Source organism: Purpureocillium lilacinum, assembly GCF_023168085.1.
Source record: "Purpureocillium lilacinum CBS 284.36 DNA, scaffold_2, whole genome shotgun sequence".
NCBI lineage: Eukaryota > Fungi > Ascomycota > Sordariomycetes > Hypocreales > Ophiocordycipitaceae > Purpureocillium > Purpureocillium lilacinum.
This window is the reverse complement of record NW_027072112.1, coordinates 1,699,552-1,721,072: the sequence shown is the minus strand read 5'-3', so window position 1 is coordinate 1,721,072 and position 21,521 is coordinate 1,699,552. Positions and strand designations below refer to the sequence as shown.

At 60.3% G+C, this 21,521-nt stretch overlaps 6 protein-coding genes across 6 annotated transcripts; 4 read left to right on the top strand and 2 right to left on the bottom strand.

The window, feature by feature from the left end:
- Positions 1-1,345: 1,345 nt before the first annotated feature.
- Positions 1,346-2,792, bottom strand: PLICBS_002315 (uncharacterized protein; the record flags this gene model as incomplete). The annotated part of the gene is made up of 2 exons (XM_018321959.2): positions 1,346-1,950; positions 2,018-2,792. 2 exons carry the CDS (start codon positions 2,790-2,792, stop codon positions 1,346-1,348), a joined length of 1,380 nt encoding a protein of 459 aa, XP_018179439.2.
- A 680-nt stretch (positions 2,793-3,472) lies between these two features.
- PLICBS_002314 (uncharacterized protein) lies at positions 3,473-8,575 on the top strand (the record flags this gene model as incomplete). The annotated part of the gene is made up of 2 exons (XM_018321958.2): positions 3,473-3,654; positions 3,718-8,575. 2 exons carry the CDS (start codon positions 3,473-3,475, stop codon positions 8,573-8,575), a joined length of 5,040 nt encoding a protein of 1,679 aa, XP_018179438.2.
- Positions 8,576-9,159: 584 nt separating this feature from the next.
- On the top strand, positions 9,160-9,987 carry PLICBS_002313 (uncharacterized protein; the record flags this gene model as incomplete). Its single annotated transcript, XM_018321957.1, has 3 exons — positions 9,160-9,234; positions 9,297-9,396; positions 9,494-9,987. The coding sequence occupies 3 exons, from the start codon at positions 9,160-9,162 to the stop codon at positions 9,985-9,987; spliced, it is 669 nt and encodes a 222-aa protein (XP_018179437.1).
- Positions 9,988-10,686: 699 nt separating this feature from the next.
- On the bottom strand, positions 10,687-11,245 carry PLICBS_002312 (histone H3.1; the record flags this gene model as incomplete). Its single annotated transcript, XM_065599998.1, has 3 exons — positions 10,687-10,884; positions 10,944-11,080; positions 11,170-11,245. The coding sequence occupies 3 exons, from the start codon at positions 11,243-11,245 to the stop codon at positions 10,687-10,689; spliced, it is 411 nt and encodes a 136-aa protein (XP_065456070.1).
- A 2,317-nt stretch (positions 11,246-13,562) lies between these two features.
- Positions 13,563-14,021, top strand: PLICBS_002311 (histone H4; the record flags this gene model as incomplete). The annotated part of the gene is made up of 3 exons (XM_018321955.2): positions 13,563-13,572; positions 13,648-13,785; positions 13,858-14,021. 3 exons carry the CDS (start codon positions 13,563-13,565, stop codon positions 14,019-14,021), a joined length of 312 nt encoding a protein of 103 aa, XP_018179435.1.
- Positions 14,022-19,280: 5,259 nt separating this feature from the next.
- On the top strand, positions 19,281-21,164 carry PLICBS_002310 (uncharacterized protein; the record flags this gene model as incomplete). The annotated part of the gene is made up of 1 exon (XM_065599997.1): positions 19,281-21,164. The coding sequence occupies one exon, from the start codon at positions 19,281-19,283 to the stop codon at positions 21,162-21,164; it is 1,884 nt and encodes a 627-aa protein (XP_065456069.1).
- Between the last annotated feature and the right edge of the window lie 357 nt (positions 21,165-21,521).

Genomic DNA, 21,521 nt, shown 5'->3' with positions numbered 1-21,521 from the left:
GCCCTCTTTGACCTCGATCGAGGCTCCTCTTCGATGACCAGCCGGCCACTTCTAGGTCGGCCGCACCAGGCTATAGCACCGAGGACCATCACCGAGCCACAGTGGGAGTATTCTCACCAGCTACCTCCGGTACTTGCCGCCAGCCATGAGCTCTTCTCCAACTACGACGTGGTTCAGCCCCAGGAACCGGTTGCTGAAATCTACCACGCCCATCCGTCTCCTAATCAGGAATGGGCGGCGCGGCACGCGGCACACATTGCAGGGGACAGAACTGTGCATCCCGTCGTCCATAGCAGTGAGTTCGCATACGCCCCGCATGACGTCGGCATGCTGGGAGTGAACCCGCACGATCCGCCCTCCGGACCATCGTCACACCAAGCACTGACCCTGCCAACATGCCCCTCCGACGATGCTGCCGACACCCTCCTGAGCACTTCGATCAACGCGTTCCCTTCGCAGTCGCCACCGCGTTTCGTCACGCAAGGGTGGATAAGGCCCGGCGACAGCAACCTCCTGCCGCAAGGAGTGCCGTCGGCGTCGACCGCGCCAGCTTCTGCCGCTCCCAATTCCACCCGGACGCGACGTGCGCCTCGAAAGCACACTACGAAAGAGGAGGCCAACTTCCAGTGTACTGTTGAGGGTTGCGGCAAGTTCTTCAGTCGCAGTTACAATTACAAGTCACATCTCGAAACTCATGACGACCAACGTGAATACCCCTTTCCGTGTCTGGTGAGCGGCTGCAATAAGAAGTTTGTTCGGAAAACCGATCTTCAGCGACATCACCAGAGTGTCCATGTCAAGGAGCGTAATCACCGTTGCGACTACTGCGGCCGGCTCTTCGCCCGCAAAGACACCTTGCGGAGGTCAGTCGATACCACGTCCTGTCCCGCTGCGTCTACGTTGAACGCTGACACTGGGCGCTTAATCTAGGCACATGGAAGATGGCTGTTCCAAGAGATTCGACATCAAAACGCTCGATTTGCACGGCCGTGGACTCCCGGTTCCCGTCCCGCCAGCCCCAAGGATCGAGCAAGAGAACAGTGAGGGGAGTGGGAAGGGCCTATTGATGCCACCACTGACTTCACAACACGCGCTACCGCCTGAGCAACATTGGCGAAGATAGCAGCGCGGAGAAAACATATCATTTGCAGGCCCCTGGGTAACTCGTTGGGGACCAGAAACACAGGGTGGGAAGGAGCACTTCATCGGAGCAATGTCACTAGTTCTTACAGACACACATGGCAAAGTCAGGTGGGCGGACAATGCAGATTTTAATGCGTTGGCATTGCCCCCAGAAACCTGGTCCTTCCCTAGCACTAAACCAACATTCAAAGCTTAATCTTGTCTAAGCGAGCCCCTTAGCCAGAGACCAAAAATTGTCCATTTTGGACCGTGACAAAACGTCCCTCGCCTCTTGGTCCGTCTCGCAAACCCTGCTGCCCCATTTCCTAAAGCCTCTCGCCTTTTGCTCGCCTTCGAAGACAAGCTTGCATTCGTTCAACGACATGTCCTTGAGGCTCCCATCCTCGGTCTCGGCCTTGAGCCAGTCGCGGCCAGCTTCGCGCTTGTCGTCCCTCGATTTCGGTGGCGAATTCTCGGTCCATTCAATGCGGTTAAGCATCAGCTTCTTGTATTTGTTGATGCTCCATGCTCCGCCCTCAACAATCACGAGGTTGAATTTGGGGTGCATGATGCAAGTCCCCGTGAGGCCCAACTGCTCGGCGTTGACACCGATCTTGTACCGATGCTGGCCGTTGGCCAGGCTGCTTATCTTGAAGACCAGAACGTGTATGCCCTTGTCCGCATCCTTTTGCTGGTTCTTCGCCACCTTTTCCTGTTTTTGATCTTTGGTGAGCTGGCGTTCCTCGTTGGCGTGGACGTGTTTCTCGTGACGCTCCGCGATTTCGCGGTTGACCCTCGCTTCGACTGCCGTAGGATCTTTGACAGCGACTGTAATTCCAAGTCAGTGACGTACTCAGCGCCTCTATGGCGCGCCGGGTTGGGGGGTAGTGGTTACCATCTCCAAGGACACGCATGAGGTTGCCCTTTTTCACCTTGGGGGGTGGTGCGGGTACCAATCCGAGTCGGATCTTCGCTTGCATCTCCTTCAGCTCCGCCATGCGACGTTGCCGGCGGATCTTGGCTTGCTCCTTGGACGTCAGGTACATGGGTTTCGCGGTCGGTGCATGACGGTCCTGAGGGGGTTCCAGAGCAACTGGGTGCTGGATGTACTCCGTCACGATGCTGTCTGACGAAAGTATTTTCAGCTTTGTCGGGTCCTCGAGGTCGTCATAGCTCTGTCCATCAAGCAAGCCCTCGTCCCACCATTCAATATTCGGAGGTGCCTCAACCACGAAGTTCTTCTCGACATCCAGGTCATCGTCGATGCCGGCCTTGCGCGTCTGTTCCGCTATCCTCTTCTTCATGTTTTCCAGGGCGGCCTGCCGACGGAGTGCGCTCGCTTGCTGAATATACTTGCCTTTCTGATTGAAGACCAGGTGCTTGGGTTCCCGTCGTCGACTTCCCGTCGTTTGCAAGGCGAGGTTCTCGTCAAAGTACGGGTTCTGGTCCCTGCTCTTGCCCTGTCCCGGCCGGCCGGCCGGCATGGCTGGCCGAGGCGACTTCGCTGGCTCAACATGTAGTGTTTGTGGCGTCTTCGGACTGTCCGTGTTCTTGGTCTGCGATTTCCACGACCCAAGATCCTCGAGAGCCGGGTGCAGGCCAACGCTTAAGCCGCCTTTTGCCTTGCTCGTGCCGATGGCGGCCGCCACCCGTGCCTTGAGGGCCGCCATCTTGTCGGCAGTAGACTCCGGTTTTTGGACCCTCGACGACGCGTCACGGCGCGGGCCCAAGCCAGGCTGATGGGGCGAGTCCATGTTGTCGCAAGTCGGCCCCTCCGTTATCCAAGTTGCTGTTTGCGCTGTAGCGTCCGCGTCCGATCGTAGCCTCGCGTCGTGTCACGCGATGCCCGATGTCTCGCCTGGCTGTTCGGCGGAAGAGCAAGGTCTGCGATGATGGCCCGTCGCCGACCTGATTGCCCGTATGCTCCCCCACCGAGTGAGGTTGAGTCGAAATGTCCGGCGAGACCGTATGGGCCGGTTCAGAGGTGCCAGGGCAAGGCGCTGCGGTGAGCAGAAGCTGAAAACGGGTCGAGGTCGTATTCGGAGAGCCTTGCGCGGGGCGTGCCGCGGTGATGATGAGTAGCAACCAAAAGTGTGGATAACGGAAACAGCAACAACCGAGTGCTGTTAGTGTTTTTGGCTGTGGAGCGCCTGAGGACCCACTGGCTGGACCGCCTGCAGCATCCACCTACGGCTGCCCGAGAAATTCTGCCGCCCGGGACCGCCAAAAATTTGTTCACCTTGCACTACTGCCCGCCATCGCGAACCGCTCCTTGTCCCCCCCAGCGGATGGAATTGGCTTGCAGAGTTGAACTCGTCTCTCCCCCTCCGGCCCTCGACGAAGTGCAGTCATGAATATCGCACAGCCCGTCGCCTCCGAGGTGGAGAGCGTCGAGTTCACATTTCTCTCCGCCGAGGAAATCCGGGCCATATCCGTCAAGCGGATCGAGAATGAAAGCACCTTCGACAATCTCCTAAACCCGGTGCCTGGTGGTCTCTACGACCCGGCCCTCGGCTCCTGGGGCGATTCACCGTAAGTTCGAGTGCTCGCTCACCCAACGTCGACAATCTAAGGGCTAACACGTGGCTATCACAGATGTTCGACTTGCAACTTGAACCAGGCCTCGTGTCCCGGCCATCCGGGTCACATCCAGCTGCCCGTCCCTGTCTATCATCCTGTTTTTATGGACCAGGCATACCGCCTCCTTCGTGCGACATGCGTCTACTGCAAAGGCTTTCGCCTGCCACCCAAGGAGCTACATAAGTACACGTGCAAGCTCCGCCTCCTCCAGCATGGCCTCATACAACAGGCCCACATTGTCGGGTCCATCGGCGAGAACGAACTTGCTGTGGAACTTCAGGAGTCCCTCGGCCTGGGGGATAGCGAAGCTGAAGAGGAAGGCACCTCTTCCATCGACAACGTCACCCGCGCGAGGGAGAAGTACGTGCAGCGCTGTCTTCGCGGGGGCAAGCTGCGGAGGGGCGATGTGAAGAAGGGCAAGCACGAGGGTGCCAGCGAGATGCGTCGCGATGTCATCAAGGAGTTTCTGGCCGACATCACCAAGAAGGCAGTGTGCGCCAGCTGCGGCGGCATATCACCGACATATCGGAAAGATAGATTTGTCAAGATCTTCGAAAAGTCGCTCTCCGGAAAGGAGAAGGCCAAGATGGCTCAGAAGAGCCTGAAGTGGGACGATGCCATGACGCGCGTCTATCACAGCAAGAAGCCCCGGAAAAGAGACGGGTACGCGTCCGACGAAGGGGTTGCCGACATTGGCTCCCCAGGCCGCGAAGAACGGACGGCTACGCTCGAGGATATCGAGATGCCAGATGCAGATGCGGCCGACCTTGCTCCGTCGCAACGATACATCAGCTCCATGGAGGTTCGCGCGAGGCTAGCAGAGCTTTTTGACAAGGAGCAGGAGCTCCTTTCGCTCCTGTACAACGCCAAGCCGCCCACGCGGAGCTCGCCCAAAGTCACCCCCGACATGTTCTTCATGACAACGATCCTGGTTCCTCCCAACCGATATCGACCTGAGGCGCGGACAGGCGATTCCCAGATTTCTGAGGCCCAGCAGAACTCGCTGTACAAGAACATACTCAGGAGCTGCGGCAAGATTGCCCAAGTGTACAACGCCTTGGACGCGGGAAATGCCGATGTTGTCCAGATGCACCAAGCTTGGACGGAGCTTCAAGAGGGTGTCAATGCGCTCATCGACAAAACCAAAAACCCGGTCCAGGGTGCTGCAGCAAAGCGCAACGAAGACGGCATCAAGCAGAAGCTCGAAAAGAAGGAGGGTCTGTTCCGAAAAAACATGATGGGCAAGCGTGTCAACTATGCCGCGAGAAGTGTCATCTCCCCGGATCCCAACATCGAAACCAACGAGATTGGCGTCCCTCCCGTCTTCGCAAAGAAGCTCACATACCCGGAGCCCGTCACCAGCCACAACTTCCGGGATATGCAGCAGGCCGTGATCAATGGCGTCGACAAGTGGCCTGGGGCTTTTGCGATCGAGAACGAAAACGGCCAAGTTGTCAACCTCCGGAACAAGTCAGTCGACGATCGCATCTCGCTTGCTAATCAGCTTCTGGCGCCTACGAACACCAGTGCAGCGAGGATGAGAAACAAGAAGGTGTATCGTCACTTGACCAACGGCGACGTTGTGTTGATGAATCGGCAGCCGACCTTGCACAAGCCCTCCATCATGGGCCACCGAGTACGGGTGCTCCCTGGCGAGAAGACAATTCGAATGCATTACGCCAACTGCAACACATACAATGCCGATTTCGACGGCGATGAGATGAACATGCACTTTCCGCAAAACGAGGTTGCGCGGGCGGAAGCTCTGCAAATCGCCGACACTGACCACCAGTACTTGTCAGGGACTGCCGGCAAGCCACTGAGGGGCTTGATTCAAGACCACATATCCGTCTCGGTCACGCTGTGCAATCGCGACACCTTCTTCACTCGGGGCGACTACCACCAACTGGTGTACAGTGCCCTGCGCCCGGAGAGCGGACACATCCTTGGAGAAAGGATTGAGCTCGTGCCCCCGGCAATCATCAAGCCCCTACCAAGGTGGACAGGCAAGCAGGTGGTGACGACTATCCTCATGAACATGCGCCCACCCAACTGCGGCGGCCTGTCAATGCGCAGAGACGCCCAAATAAGAGCGGACCAGTGGGGTGCCAATTCGGAGGAGGGTGTCGTTCTCATTCAGGACGGAGAGTTCATCACAGGCATTCTGGACAAGTCGCAGATCGGGCCTAGTTCTGGAGGCCTGATTCATGCCATTCACGAAATTTACGGCCCTGCCGTGGCAGGCAAGTTGCTGAGCAGCCTTGGTCGACTGTTGACGAGATACCTCAACATGAGAGCGTTCTCCTGCGGCATGGATGACCTCCGACTTACTCAGGAGGGTGAAGACGCACGACGAAAGGAGCTTCTTGCCGCAGATAAAGTGGGCGTTCAAATCGCATCTGGCTATGTGTCGCTCGAAAACCAGACCAACCCGCTCAACCCTCTTCTCCTGCGGCGGCTTGAAGAGGTCGTGCGCGATGACAGTAAGCAGGAAGGCTTGGATCTCTTGATGAATCAGCGAACGAAGGACATCACGGATGCCGTCCAGAAATCCTGCATTCCTAAGGGTTTGGAAAAGCCCTTCCCGAAGAATCAAATGCAAGCCATGACAACATCGGGAGCCAAGGGCTCGCGAGTGAATGCATCCCTCATTTCGTGCAATCTCGGCCAACAGGTTTTGGAAGGAAGGCGTGTGCCTCTGATGGTCAGCGGCAAGACTCTGCCGTGCTTCAAGCCGTTTGAAACGAACGTCAGGGCCGGCGGCTACATTGTTAATCGCTTCTTGACAGGCATTCGGCCTCAGGAATACTACTTCCATCACATGGCCGGTCGAGAAGGTCTGATCGACACAGCAGTGAAGACTTCGCGCTCAGGCTACCTGCAAAGATGCATCATCAAGGGCATGGAAGGGCTGACGGTTGCCTATGACACGACCGTAAGGGACGCCGATGGGTCTATGATTCAGTTTCTATACGGTGAGGACGGTCTTGACGTGACGAAGCAAAAGTACCTGTCCGACTTCAGCTTCATTTTGCAAAATGTCACGTCTGAGGCAGCGCAGTTACGATATGACCCAAAGCTCGGCGAGCGCCTCGGGGCCAACCGGGCCGCGTTCACCAAGTACATGAAAAGCGCCATCAAGCATGGGAAGGCCAACGACCCGAACGCAAAGGACCCTCTTTCCGCCAACTTTGATCCATCTACGAACGCTTTCGTCACATCAGAAACGTTCTACGATGCCATGTCAAGCTACCTCAAGGAGAATGCCGACGGGTTGGTGCGCGAGAAAGGTGACAAGACTCAACAAGGCCTGCCCCGCGTTGCCCTGAACCGAAAGAACGCGGAAATGCTTTTTGCAATGAAGTACCTGAGGTCTCTTGTGGAGCCAGGCGAGGCTGTGGGCATTGTTGCGGGCCAATCTGTGGGCGAACCCTCGACGCAGATGACACTGAACACCTTCCACTTGGCAGGGCATTCGGCTAAGAACGTTACATTGGGTATCCCGCGACTTCGCGAGATTCTGATGACGGCAAGCAAGGACATTTCTACGCCGGCCATGTCCCTATATCCAATCTCGGAGCTTTCATCGAACGATGCAGAGGTATTCGCCAAGTCAATCAGCGCGCTGCGACTGGGGCAAATTCTTGACAGTGCTTCTGTGGAGGAGAGGGTGGGCAAAGGCAAGATGTACGGCTTGGCGAAGGTCTACAACGTCAGCCTCAAGTTCTTCCCGTCGGCAGAGTACACCAAGACGTACGCAATTCGCGTGTGCGATGTGATGGATACGGTCGAGCGGAAGCTGTTGCGAGCCATCCTGTCTCTTACCAAGAAGGAGATCAAGAAGCGGCAGGCCCAGGCCACCACTGCCACGCCCGAAATTGGAGTCAAGGCCGGCGTCGTGGAGATGGCTGCTCCGGAGCCCGAAGGCGAAGCGCGTGGCGAGGATGACGACGACGACATGGGCGACGACGATGCTACCAACTCGAAGCAGCGTGCGAACCGCAGTGAGGCCGTGTCTTATGGGCCCAACGACGACGAAGACGACGCCATCCAGCGGGCGAATGAGAGGGAGGCCATGGCCAGCGAGATGGAGGACGAGGGCTTCGGCGGGAGCCCTCCTCCACCCACGCGGAATGCCGACAACTCGGACGAGGAAGAGGAGGACGATGACGAAGACGTGACGTCTTGGTCAGCCAAGGCTCGAACTCAGCGGGCCCTTGACGCTTATGCGGAGCTGACGGACTTCCAATCCGACGAGAGGGATGGCGGCTGGTGCAACTTGACGATGGAGTTCGACGCCGTTATTCCCAAAGTGCTGATGCTCAACATCGTGCAAGACGCGGTCCGCAAGACGGTGGTGCAGCAGATCTCCGGCGTCAACTCTTGCAACTTTGTTGATGATAAGGGCGTGCGGGTGATACACACAGAGGGCGTCAACTTGCGAGCCATGCAAAGATACAGCGACTTCATCGACCCGAACCGCATTGAGACGAACGACATCGGCGCAGTGCTGGATGTGTACGGCGTGGAGGCCTGTCGGAGCAACATTGTGCGCGAATTGGGAGGCGTCTTCCAGTCACACGGCATCGCGGTCGACAGTCGGCATCTGAACCTGATTGCAGACTACATGACGAGGAACGGCGACTTCACAGCCTTCAGCCGCATGGGCTTGAGGGGCAACGTCAGCCCGTTCACCAAAATGAGCTTCGAGACTACGCTTGCGTTCTTGAAGGACGCTGTTTTGGATGGCGACTGGGATGACCTGACGACGCCGAGCAGCCGGTTGGTGATGGGTAGGCTGGGCAAGGTCGGAACGGGTGGCTTTGATGTGCTTACCCAGTTGCCGACGTACCATGTAGACTCGCTGGCGTGAGAAGCTGGCCAGCGAATGCTCCGAGGTGGCGCGCGCGGACGAGGATGTATTGGTGTGACAGTGCGATCGGGCGGTACGAAGTGAGTTGGTACGCGAAGGCGTGGGAGGGCACGCCTGTCAAGAAGACATGTGGGATTTGCGTTTGGCGCCTGCGCGCGTTTGTATCTTCGTTTTTCGTATCTTCATGCTAGAAATCGGGTTACGAGCCTACCCTCGTTCGACGCATGTCTCACAGCACCACACCTGTCTGTGGTTGAGCCGACGCGCATTTGAGACGTGAGCCGAGGCTGCGCTGCGCGCCCTTCTCGGCAATGTCAGTGGAGAGAGGGGGCGGCTCGCAGCGGCGATGTGTTTCCATGAAGGCATTGCCGCTAGGTGTTCGGCTGCTCGGGGGCAAGCGGGGGAAGGCGGCCCCTACTGGGGCTAACTCGCGGTGGCTACAAGTACAAGCTCTCCCGTCGCCCACGACGGCCCGACCGGCACCTTGAAGCCACACCCAATTGAATTCCTGGACTCCCGGAGGTATCAACTTGCCTCCATCGTAGCACGCCGCCAACAGTCGCCTCGCTGGACGCCACCCGAACATGCCTCGCAACAAAATCACCCTCTACGTCGACACGGTCAGTCCGTTCGCCTACATTGCATACTACGTGCTCCGGGTATGTCTCCGCTCGCTCCCTCCCGCCGCCCACGCAGGGCACGCCAACTGACGCCGGCACAGCACCACGCAGTCTTTCAGGGGTGCGATGTCACGTATGTGCCCATCTTCCTGGGCGGCCTGATGAAGGCATGCGGCAACACGGCACCCATCAACATTACGAGTACGTACGTGGGTCGGGGGCCGCGCGCGCTGATCGGGGCGACGAAGACGGGAAGGACCAGGAACGGGACGAGAGCCTGCTGACCGCGGCGCTGCAGATAAGAAGGCGTGGATCAACCGCAACCGGCAGCTCTGGGCCGACACCCTCCAGGTGCCCATCAAGAAGGAGCTGCCGGACAACTTCCCGCCCATGACGCTGGGCATCATGCGCCAGCTCGCGGCGCTCGACGAGGCCGACGGCAGAGGCCGGCAGCAGCGCCTGGTGCAGGCACTGGACGCGCTCTTCCACGACTTCTGGGTGGAGCATCGCGAGACGCACAAGCCCGAGGTGCTGGGCTCGCTCTTGGGCAAGGTCCTCGGCAGCGACGCCGCCGCCACCGTCGCCGCAGAGGCCTCCGGCACGGGCAAGGCGGCTCTGCTACGCAACACGGACGAGGCCTTTGCCGCTGGTGCCTTCGGCCTCCCATGGATGGTGTGCACCAACGCGGCCGGCCAGACTGAGTCATTCTGGGGCGTCGACCACCTCGGCCAAGTGGCTACCTTCCTCGGCTTGAAGCGTCCGGAGGCTGGCGGATGGAAGGCTCTGCTTTGAACGAGACGACGAACAGTGTTGGGTGCGCTCTTTCGCAGCGGCTTCGGTTTGCTTATCGCTTGCGGGCCTCGTCCCATGTACTGTACTCGTATTTGCCCAGCGAGCGGACCATTTGTACGGCAGCCATCGAGAGCTCCGTGAAACACAGTTGTCCGAGCTTGCGACTTGAGCTAACCGCAGGCCCAGGCTAGCCATCGTGAGGCCGGGCAGGCGGTGTTGAGGCGCTGGCTCCCGACTCGACCTAGCTCATCATCAGGGGTAGCACCTGCACATCTAGAGCGATCACTATTACGTGCTGCTTTTATTAGCATGAGTATCCAAGACAAGTTCCACGTGGCCAGGCAATGCCTTGATCGGACTCGGGCTGCTAGCGCCAGGTGGGCCGACGTGTGGCCACAATAACAATCCCACGCGATGACGCGTCGTGCGCGCCTCGCCTGTTTACATCGCCTCCATGTCACCTTTCCGCGTCGATCACTTCACTTTTGGTGTACGCTTTGCATGTAGAAATCATAGACCGCGTCCGGTCCAGTTGCATTCCGCGGGCGCCCAGGCCGGCTTGTTTGCCTGGTATAATGTACATCCCAACTGTGGTGCAAAGCAAGTCTCATTGTAACGCCGTGATTAACCCCCGACCCATGATTCCATCGTCAAAAGCAAAAGTCGTAAAGCCCATGGCTATATCCCGGATCCCATCGTCTAGTTGCGCTCACCGCGCAGGCGGCGGGCAAGCTGGATGTCCTTGGACTGGATGGTGACGCGCTTGGCGTGGATGGCGCACAGGTTGGTGTCCTCGAAGAGAGAGACGAGGTAGGACTCGACGGACTCCTGGAGAGCACCGATGGCCGAGGACTGGAAGCGGAGGTCGCTCTTGAAGTCCTGGGCGATTTCACGGACCTGTGAAGGAGTGTTAGTGGTGTGTGATGCGTGCGGCTCGAGGGGTGCGTGTAACTCACCAGACGCTGGAAGGGGAGCTTGCGGATCAGGAGCTCAGTCGACTTCTGGTAGCGACGAATCTCACGAAGAGCGACGGTACCGGGCTTGTAGCGGTGAGGCTTCTTGACGCCACCGGTGGAGGGGGCGCTCTTGCGGGCTGGGGTGAGGCGCGTTAGCAGGTGCGCCAAGTAGTGTTGATGACAGGCCCGTGCAAGTGACGGAGATGTCAGGAATAGGGTGACTCACCAGCCTTGGAGGCAAGCTGCTTGCGAGGAGCCTTGCCACCAGTGGACTTGCGAGCGGTCTGCTTGGTGCGGGCCATTGTTGTTGATGATGTTGCGCGTGTGTTGTTGATGGGCGGTGTGGGGTTGGTGACGAAGTGGGTGTGAGATGCAGGAGGAAAAGTTGGGAGACGGAGGTGGGCGGGGGGGCGCTTTAATACCTTTGGCCGGCACAGGCAAGGCGCGGCGGCTGATCTGAGAAAATGCGTTGCGCGCTAGTGGGCCGTGCGTCTTTGGTTTTCCCTGCGTCAAAGTGTGTGTGTGTGTGTGTGTGTGTGTGTGTGTGCGTGTGTGACACGGATTTTCGGACTGACGCGCTGAGCGGGGGGGGCGGACGGGTTCACTAATTGAAAGGCAGTCATGCCAGAAATCGGGTTCCAGAGGGGCGCGCGCAGGGGTGGGGGAGCTGCCGTTTGGAAATGCGCAGGCGCGGCGCAGTGTGGAGATTGGCAAGAATGCCCGGCGCCCCTGTTCTCCATGCTTTTGGCGACGGGCGGGGCAGCGCCCCCGGGCAGCGCAGCGCTGTGCGGCGCCCGGCTGCCCTTGGCGACCGAGACAACGTGAAGACACACTGCCCGGTTCGCGTGCTCGCCGCGACCGCGCTCTGCGTGCGTCAAATGTCCAGGCGTCGCGTCGCCGCCGTGCATTGTGCGTCTCGGTGTTGCTTAGGCACGCATGTATACCTACCTAGGTGCGCATACACGTGCCCCGTACCTTCTCTGGTCCATTCATCACGAGCATCTCAGTACACACTCGGCGCCTCGCCCAGCCTGGCCTGTGCGCACGCTTGTCGATAAGGCCTGGGCGGCGTCGTTGCAACCGCGCCGCCTGCGTGTGGTGCCTGGCCTGTCCGTGTCACGGCGTGCACGACGTAACCCGATGTGGAAATTTGCAGTGGGTCTTCCGTGCAACCGGTGCGCCGATTTTTGATTGGCTACGGGCTGCATTATACACCTCGGCGGTTGTTACACTTTATTGCGGCGTCAATGCGAGGACACCATTTATTTACCCTACAGCCCCTCGACGGTTATCTTCCACACATGTGGTGCGTACGGGCAGAAGTAATTATAAGCATTTCGCCTCTTGACGTGTTGCTGCTGTATTGTTCGTGGCCTTGAATCGACTCGCGTATTCGTCTGGTTCGTGTTCTGCATGTGTCTCGTTGCCTGTTTTAAAGGTTCCGTATACCGCGTGGTGCCAGTCGTTTGCCGATGCAGTTGGTTCAAGATACGTAGTACCACGGTCAAGACCACGACCGCTCGACAACATATAGCCATGAACGTTATTAATATGTATGGCTGGCAGACAGCAGACAGCCCCGTCGACGCCATACGGGTCGGAGTTTAGATGCCATGTGTGCGCACACCTGGCGGTGACCAAGAGCCATCGCCCTGGCATGCCGTAAATGGCAGGCAGATATCCATCACGGGCTCCCAATGCACAGTGCAATAAACCATTGCACGAGGTTCGGTGATGTGGTGCAGTGCCCGCCGAGTTGGTCACACCTAGGATGTTCACACCCCACATACAATGCCCGCACGGTAGCGCGAAGCGTTGCACGCATACAAGCAGTACAGGGAATACTCATGGACACGATCCGTCGCTCACATCGACAAAGACAACTAACAGTCCTTGCTCTCCGGTACGCTGCGTCTGCCTTGTCCACCACAATGAACCGTCGAGGTCGTGCATCGGTGCCTCACACATGGCATAGGGTACCAGCGCCATGTGCGTACTCGTACGTACCCTACCGGCGGATACATGCCGTACGTGCAACGTAAATGACACCCGTACAATCGCTCCATGGCCGCGTTCCCTTACATGAGAGCCATGGCGGTTGGAACCATGCACGCACGAGATACCACACGAGCACGTCCCTGAGGTTGATACACCACGCACTACGTACGTACGTACCTGCGTAGCACGTACAGCCACAGGCCAGCCATCCCAAGACATCTCGAACGTGCCGGATGTCCCGTCCCGTGTTGTTGCCAGTTGGCGCGTCTCTCTCGTTTCATGCCTGTTTGCGCTGTGGAGCTCCTCCTCCCTCCCGTCACGCCCACCCCCCGGCTGCCGCGCCCCCGGCACACGCAGACGCGCGCACGCGCCAGTGCCCCCATTCGGCCGTGGCATGTTTTTTTCCCCCTCCCCCCCGGCACAATCAGTCGCGCATCAGCCCCAGGCGACAAACTGATCTGTGATTCGGCCCACCTGTACTTAAGCTCGCCCGCCGCCGCCCCTACTGCGCCTTTGTTGACCACCACCCCATCTATCCCTATCCCACCTCATACTGCCATTCGCGTAATTGTCCGCGACAAAGAACCCGACCTCAACGCTACCCACCAACCACCCATCACAATGACTGGACGTGAGTCATAACTGCCCACAACGGCCATCCATGTATACAGCCGAAGGCAGACAATGCTAACCAGCCATGCGACAGGCGGCAAGGGCGGCAAGGGCCTCGGCAAGGGCGGTGCCAAGCGTCACCGCAAGATTCTTCGTGACAACATCCAGGGTATCACCAAGCCCGCTATCCGACGTCTCGCTCGTCGTGGCGGCGTCAAGCGTATCTCTGCCAGTAGGCCCCCTCTCCACCATGGAAGCCTGCACAGGCGCAAGCAACACGCAAGCTGACACGCGATCCTCATAGTGATCTACGAGGAGACCCGTGGTGTCCTCAAGACCTTCCTCGAGGGCGTCATTCGCGACGCCGTCACCTACACCGAACACGCCAAGCGAAAGACCGTCACGTCATTGGATGTCGTCTACGCGCTCAAGCGACAAGGCCGCACCCTGTACGGTTTCGGTGGTTAAGCGATTGTCTTTATTGCATGTCCGTTACGAATTTGTTCGCCTTGGGCGCGTCTCGTTTTCCCCGCCGTTCGGGGCCATGTTGGGGTGTTTCATGATGACTACGGATCCGGGTCTTGGGTTTTTAACGGGTGTTTTTGTACCATATCAGGGAAACGGCGGTCTACATCTCGGGGATAATGGAACCCCGCTCAAACAGAGCTCAATAACATCGACCATGACCCAGCGCGCTGCCCCCGTGACCTGCCGCGCGTGACGCGTCCCGGGTTCTCGCGTGCCGGGTGTGTGACGACCTGCCTGCGCGAACCAGAGCTCACTGAGGGAGCCGACGCAAACCCGTACAAGTATCCGAAGCCTTTTTTGGCCGTGACAAGGCCACGCTGGTAGGCCAGCCCCCACAAACCACGGTGAGCATGGCGGCGAGGGGATGTGTACTCGCGTGCTGGCGTGTCGGAGATATCCCAATGTAGGTACCCGTCCGCGAGATCGATGGGCTCGCTACGTCTCGCCGATGTGTTGCGTTGGCGGTTGTGCGTTGCCGATGCTCCTGGACGCGGACTGTCGTCAGGATGGCACCGACAATGAATGCCAGATGGACTGACCGGGCGCCCTCATCTGGACCGGCCTGGGGTGTTCTCGAACATCAGCTGCCCCGGGTTCCCACGAGTTGCGGGCATACCTCACTCAGTCTGTCGCACTGAGTCACTCGCGGGACCGGGCAGTTGCAATCTGGTCATGGGACCGAACGGGCTGCGCTAGACATGAGCGAGGAATCTCGGCGAGCTGCTTCGGAGGAGGGGCGACGCGAGGGCGACCCGGTGCCAGCTGGGCTGGCTCCTGGCAGAGCGCGCAACTGAAGCGGCCTCTCTGACACCTGGACGGGGTCGCAGCACCAGCGCCGTATCCCGGGCAGCGATGGGGTCGACGGCCGCACTCGAGTCTGTTGGCGCCTCACCTGCCTTGCCCGGCTCTGGACCGCGATCCGTCGCAGCGCTGCGCCTCAAGCCAAAGTCACTCCTGTGCTAATACAACTGACCAGAAGACAATACCCCGGGGACTTTGCCGTAGCTTCTGGCAGTAGTGCCTTGGTGGGCGAGGCCGTGGTTGTCCCGCCTCCCTTCCAGGTCTGTCTCATGGCACTGCCAGGCAAAGTGGAGGGATAGGTATCGCGCCGAGGTGGCAGCTGCTGCGTGCTGCTGCTTGTCACGCCCTCCAGCCCATCTGCCCCCCCTCACTTCCGTCTTGGCAGCGCGTCGACCTCGCGGGGTGGGCCTGCCGAAACTGGGACCCCAAAGACCCCTCCGGGGCGGCCTAAATTTAGGTACCCGCCCAAAGTTATCACGGGCACCTCAGTGAAAACACCTACGGAGCAGAATGTCCCCACCGCACCTCGTCGAGAAGACGACGTGGTGCAGCGCACCCTCGACGTTGCCAACGCCTTGCCAACGCCGCCGGCGCGTCCTGACATCCTGATTACCTGGTGGTACCATGAGCAACTCGAGCCTGCTATGCTCCGTGCTCGTAGACGCACATGTATTCGGGACAAGACGGACGGCACGGGCATGTCCGGTTGCGCCAAGGCGCTGGGCCTGTCCAACATCAACTGCAGGTCTCAGGCTTCCAGGGTTTACCGACCCGCGGACGGGCAACCTTACAGAGGTTGAAGGTTCCAGACGAAGCACGGACAGCCGTCACCCCCGCACCACAGTGGCCACACCACACCACACCACCACCCCGCCAGTGCGGTAGCCCACCTGGGCCAGAGCTGCCGCGGCTCGGCGGTGCAACAGCCCCCTGCCGCCGCTGCACAGCACGGCAAAAGAGAGGGAAAAAAAGGTTGTTGCAGGCTCCCGGTGGTCTGGTGGAGGGGCCCGCGCTTCGGGCGCTGCCGCCGCATGCCGAGATCGAGCCGAGCGCCGGCGGCACCGCGCTAGGGAGCGAGAACAGCCCGGCGCATCGTCCCCGTCCGGCCGTGGCCTGATGCGCTGATGGTTTTGTTGCTGGGCGGTGCGTCCCTGATGATGCCGCTCGCGACTCGGGACCAGCTCTCTCGCTCGCCCACGCTGACCATCCAGAAGGCACCTGAGGTACTAATGCGCTGGCATGCGCACGCTCCGCGCACGCTCTGCGCGGGTGCGACGCGGCCCCGGTTGAGCTGGCGCGTACAGGCACGTTTGAGCTACGACCTGGTACTAGAGGCAGAGCGCATGCATGCGTCGCGGCCCCCGGGGACGCGTCCGCGACGCCGTCGGACGGGCGGTGCTCTATAGCACCGAGCGCATGGTACGACGCGCGCCGCCGTAGCAGCCACCTCGCCGACGACCCGGGCACCAGAGGCATCCACCGATGGCGTCCACGCCGGGACCTCAGCATCGCACAGCGCAGCGCAGCGCAGTGTTCGGCGGGACACGGCGCACACGGAAGCGAGCCAGATCTCTGGACCCCCGGGCGAGAACCGATCGGGCTGAGGTGAGGGTGGCTGTCGAGGTGGTCCCCGGCGCCGGGGGTGTGGCTTGGCTGGCTTGGCTGGGTTCCAGTGCGTTCCAGCGGCTCCGTGCGCAGTGTCCGTAGGTAACCTTCCATTGCCAAGCGGGCTGAGGGGTCCCAGACGGTGTTGCGCACCATGAGCCGCTGAGCTGGTGCCCGCCTGCCACCCCAACCCACGCCCCCAGGCTGCTCGCCGGTGGCTAAGCACCTCGCCCTAGGTAGGTGCTGAGTTGCTCAGGTGTCCTCCGTGCTGCGGGCGCCCATCAGGGCACCCTGCATCCTCCAGCCGCGGCGCCGGCGCACCGTGCGTGTGTGGACGGAAACCCTGAAGAGCTGGAGGTGGAAAAATTTCCCACCCCAGCCGACCGACCGACCCTATGCAGGTCCCGTCGGCGTCACCGAAGTCTCGGCTCCTGCGCAACCCAGTCTTCCACGCGACTTTGTCCGTTCTAGAAGCGCGACCGACGGATGCGAGATGCAGCCAGGGAGGGAAAGAAAAATTCTTGCCTCTCTTGCAGCTCTTGTTGGTGCCCTCTGCATCTGCCTCGCTCCAGGCATTGTTCCCCGTCCGGGCACCACCCACCCCCCTCCCTTGTTTTTGTTCTTGCACCCCTTTGCCATTCCTGGCGATGCGGGAGGAACGGGTACTCGTCGCCGTGCCTCGCCATGTTCGGCCGGCTCCATCCAGAACCCGGTGTTCCCAGTGGGCTACCCTGCAGTGCCCGAGGCCCTCGTCATCCTACCACGGGCAGGACATGATTCTGGCTGAAACGAGGGCTCCGAGGGTCGCGTGACCATCCGCCGGCCCCGGACGACGTGCGCGGCGCAATCTGGGTCCCGCGATTTGATTTGAATTACTGTGGCCGCCCGGGCCGGGCCAGTCATCCAATACGCGTGGCACTACGAGCAGTCGGTGCATGCAGGACGCCCGCACGCCGGAGGGCCGGGACCAGGAAGGCCTTGCCTTGCAGGTGTCCGGCCTGGCATGTTGGGATTCCTCCGCCAAAGGAGCCTCGGGCCAGGCAGGCAGGCATGGCTCGACTGAGTCATCAGATCGGGGAACCGGCCGTGCAGCGTCGAAACGGACGGAAAAGATGGCCTCCCAAGCCTCCCTCCCAAGCTTTCCGCGCTCACACCACGCATTGTCCAGAGGCAGCTTAGCAGGGACTCATAGAGACGTCATGTGACGCGAAAGCGCCTGCTGGTGTGGAACACAAGGGAGTGTGGCGGAAGCTCGTGGATGACAGGCGGCTCCGTCATCGCGTGGCTCGTGAAGGTGGCTGTGCCACGCACGCACATACACACACGCCCCTCGGCTCATACCTTACGAGTACGAGTAGTGAGTACGGAGTGCGCAGTACTGTCCAGGCATGGATCGGGTGCTTGGTAATACGAGGAAGCGCCCAGTACCTACGTTGCTGTACCGTCCAGAGACGAGGCGCGGCGAGGCCAGGCCACCGAGCTTCCAAATTATTCGATCCCTCCAACCCGGGTGCGCGCAATTGCCAGGAGCGTGGCCGACCAGCGTGTCCCGCTTCGTGAAGCCAGAAGACGTCACCGCTTGCCGGGCGATGGCCAGGAATGCCAAATCGGGATCTCGCGGCGGGGGGGTTCCAGCGGCTCCTGGACCGTGCTGCGGGACAGTCCCCCTAGGCGGACGGTAGGTACTGGGGACGCCTTGCACAGTGCGAGCAGATGACATCTCTAGTACGGTTCGGTTCTGAGTGGCCCAGGCGACACAGGACGGGAAGCAAGCATGCAAGCAACAACCTGGAAGGCCCGTGGGGGAAGAAAAAGTGGAAATGGCCTGCGGGAGCACTGTGGAATCATGCCCAGTGGCCGTCGAGGGCTCGCCAACGGCACGAAGCCAGGCATCCAGGGCACACGCCGTTCGCGCCGCGGCATGAAGCTCGCTACACCGAGCTGGCTGAGGCTGCCCTGCCGAGGGCGACGTCGCCGGGCGCTGCGCTGCGCTGCGCTGCGGCGTGCAAGTCACCGCTGTCGGTCCCGTCCCCTCCAGCTCGTCCAAACCCGTCTTCCGTGTTCGGTCGGCCGGCGTCCGGTCATGATACCAAGGTACCCTTGTGCATCAGGCACCATGCCAGCACGAAGCCCCATGGCGTCATGGTCCCCTTTTGTGCCAAACAGGACGCCGGTGACGAGCGGCCACGGCCATTCGCTTGGCGACCCCTGCGGCGTTGACGACGTTGCACGTCGGCAGACACTTTGGAGCGCGCCAGCCAATACCAGGCACTCGTACATGCCCGAGGGACACACAAAGCATCGGAAGGTGACGATCGGAGGCCCCCCCCCCCCAAAAAAAAAAACACAGTGCGCAGAAAATGCCGTTCGCCGGTACCCGGTACCCGGTACCCTTTGCACTGGCCGCCCTGCTCCCTTGGCCATGACAGCGACAAGACCAGCGGCCGCGGTGGAATCAGGGTCTCGGGCTCTGTGGGGCCCGATTGTGTAATCGGGTGGGCGCCGCCTCGAGGAACTCCGCCAAGTCCACGTCCACCCCCTTCCATCCCAGCACTCTCCACCCCCTCCCTCCCACCTTTTGGTGCCCACCCCACCCCCCTTCCCGTCCTGCATGCAAAGGGAAAAAACGACAGGACGACTCACCCGTTCCCCGGCGCCATGGCCGTGCCTCTGACGCCGTGGCCGGCCCTGCCGGCCCTGTCTGCTTTATAAACGCCTGCCCGTCCTGGTTTTCGCCACTGGCCTTAAGATGGACCCGACACGCAACCTCCAAAGCCTAGGTCCTTGATCATCATGATCTCCTTCTTTGGCCAACCCGAGAACAATCATCACCTTCGCCTCTTCACAAACGACCAGCACGATCACGACGAGCAGCAGAGGCAGCAGCAGCACTTCCTACACTTCGACTCGCACGATCTGCCGCTCCCCTCGTCGACTCTTGACCTGCTCCAAGGCACTGACGACAGCGTCCTGACCGGCGAACACATGCAGCCCGACGTTTGGGCCTCGCCCGCCCAGTTCACGTCCAAGCTTGGTCGCTACTCTCACCAGCGCGAGTCGTCCCTGTCGTCGCTCGCCTCCACCACCGGCCCGGCGTCTCCTTTCGCGGGCACTACCTCGAATCCCCAGATCGCCATCAACGACTCCGCCGTCGACAACATTCCTGAGATGCACTCACACGACACGACCACGGCCGCTCAAGGAAACACATTCTACCAGCTCCCCAAGTCCATGAACCCTTACGCCAACTTCCACAACTTTGACGGAGGCCTGTCCGAGATGGCGTACCCGATAGCCGTTGCTCCCGCGAAGAGGACCCGACCCGATAGAGGCCTCCTGCCGGCACCAGAGTTCCCTGCTGGCAATAACGCCTCGCACCCGGCTTCGGTAGCCAGCTCCATTGCTGGCGATTCGCCTGCGACGCCAGGTATGGGCGAGACAACAGATCACGTTGACAGGAGGAGAAACGGTACGTCGCCTGTTCCGTGCGAGCCACGTGGTGGCGTCGACGATAATGTGCTCATCGATTTCGCAGGTTATGGAAACGTACCGAAGCTGGACAGAACCATGACCGACGTATACGGCGATGAGCTGTACAACCCCAACTTCACCATCACATCGACATCGCCTGCACGCATACCCGTCACTTCCCCCACCAACGACCTCTTCAGCCAGCGCATCAGTGCGGCCAACAGTCACCACCTTAGTGCGGCGCATTCTCCTTCCTCTTCAATATCGCGTGCCCGGTCGCCGTTCCGCAATGGTTCTCCATTTGCGGCGCCTTCTGTGCACGACACTTCCTCGGACTATTCTCTGAGCAATGGCCGAGGCATAGCGAAACACAACAGAACGACGCAGGAGCCCCAGATGCTTGCTCAACATGACCGTGGCCTAGAGCCCGAGACACCCAAGACCATCTCGCCTAAGGATGCTGTTCTCGAATTCACTGATGCGGACAACGAAGGCAACTTCCCACTATTCCCCCAGGATCCGGTCAACTTCGGCATGGATTCTCTCGCAAACAAGGGCGTCTTGGAATCAGGGGTGGACGGATCCTACCTGCAAGCCAACGGCGGGAGCGCACCTGCTGCGATGGCGTTTATGCCATCCCAGGTGAGCCTCGGCATTCAGGTGCCACAGCAGTATCCGTTCATCTCACGGCCTGGCTTGGGGCATGATACTCCGCCCAGACTGAGTTCGTCGGGCTCAAGCTCCGTTGGGTCGAGGCTCAACACCCCGACGACTGTGACACGCCCAGCCGCCACAGGTGCCGAAGGTGGCACGTACACTTGCACGTACCATGGCTGCACACTCAGATTTGAGACGCCGTCGCTGCTACAGAAACACAAGCGAGAAGGCCACAGGCAAACGCAAGGCATCGGCAGTGGTGGAGATTTGGGCATGACTTCGAATCTGCTCAACACCCAGGCCGGACCGCATCGTTGTGACCGAATCAACCCCAGCACTGGTAAGCCATGCGGCACCATCTTCTCGCGGCCATACGACTTGACGAGGCATGAGGACACCATCCACAACGCCCGCAAGCTGAAGGTCCGATGCGACCTGTGCACCGAGGAAAAGACTTTCAGCCGAGCCGATGCTCTGACGCGACATTACAGGGTGTGCCACCCTGATGTGGAACTCCCTGGAAAGCACCGTCGTCGTGGAGGCGGCTGAGCTGGGTGCTGGTGAGCAGCGCCGGGCTGGCACAGCGGGTGGACATGGCGCGTGGAGGCGGGCTGGCCGCATGGATGGCCTTCCAACCTCACCCCTTCCCTTGTCCGCCATGACGACGTTGTGCTCAGGACAGAATCAGCCACTCGCGGACTCGAGCGGCATGCGGACCCGCTTTTGTGGACCCAAGGGTCCTCCTGCCGACTGCAGGGTCCGCCCCGCTCCCCGCTGACGTCACGATGCCTGATCGTCGACGACCGGTGACATCACCGCACATCGATCCACAGACCTGAGCTGCTTGTCACCATCATCGCTGCACAAGCGCCTTGGAAAAGTCTCGGACGACTTGGAGCCCGAGCC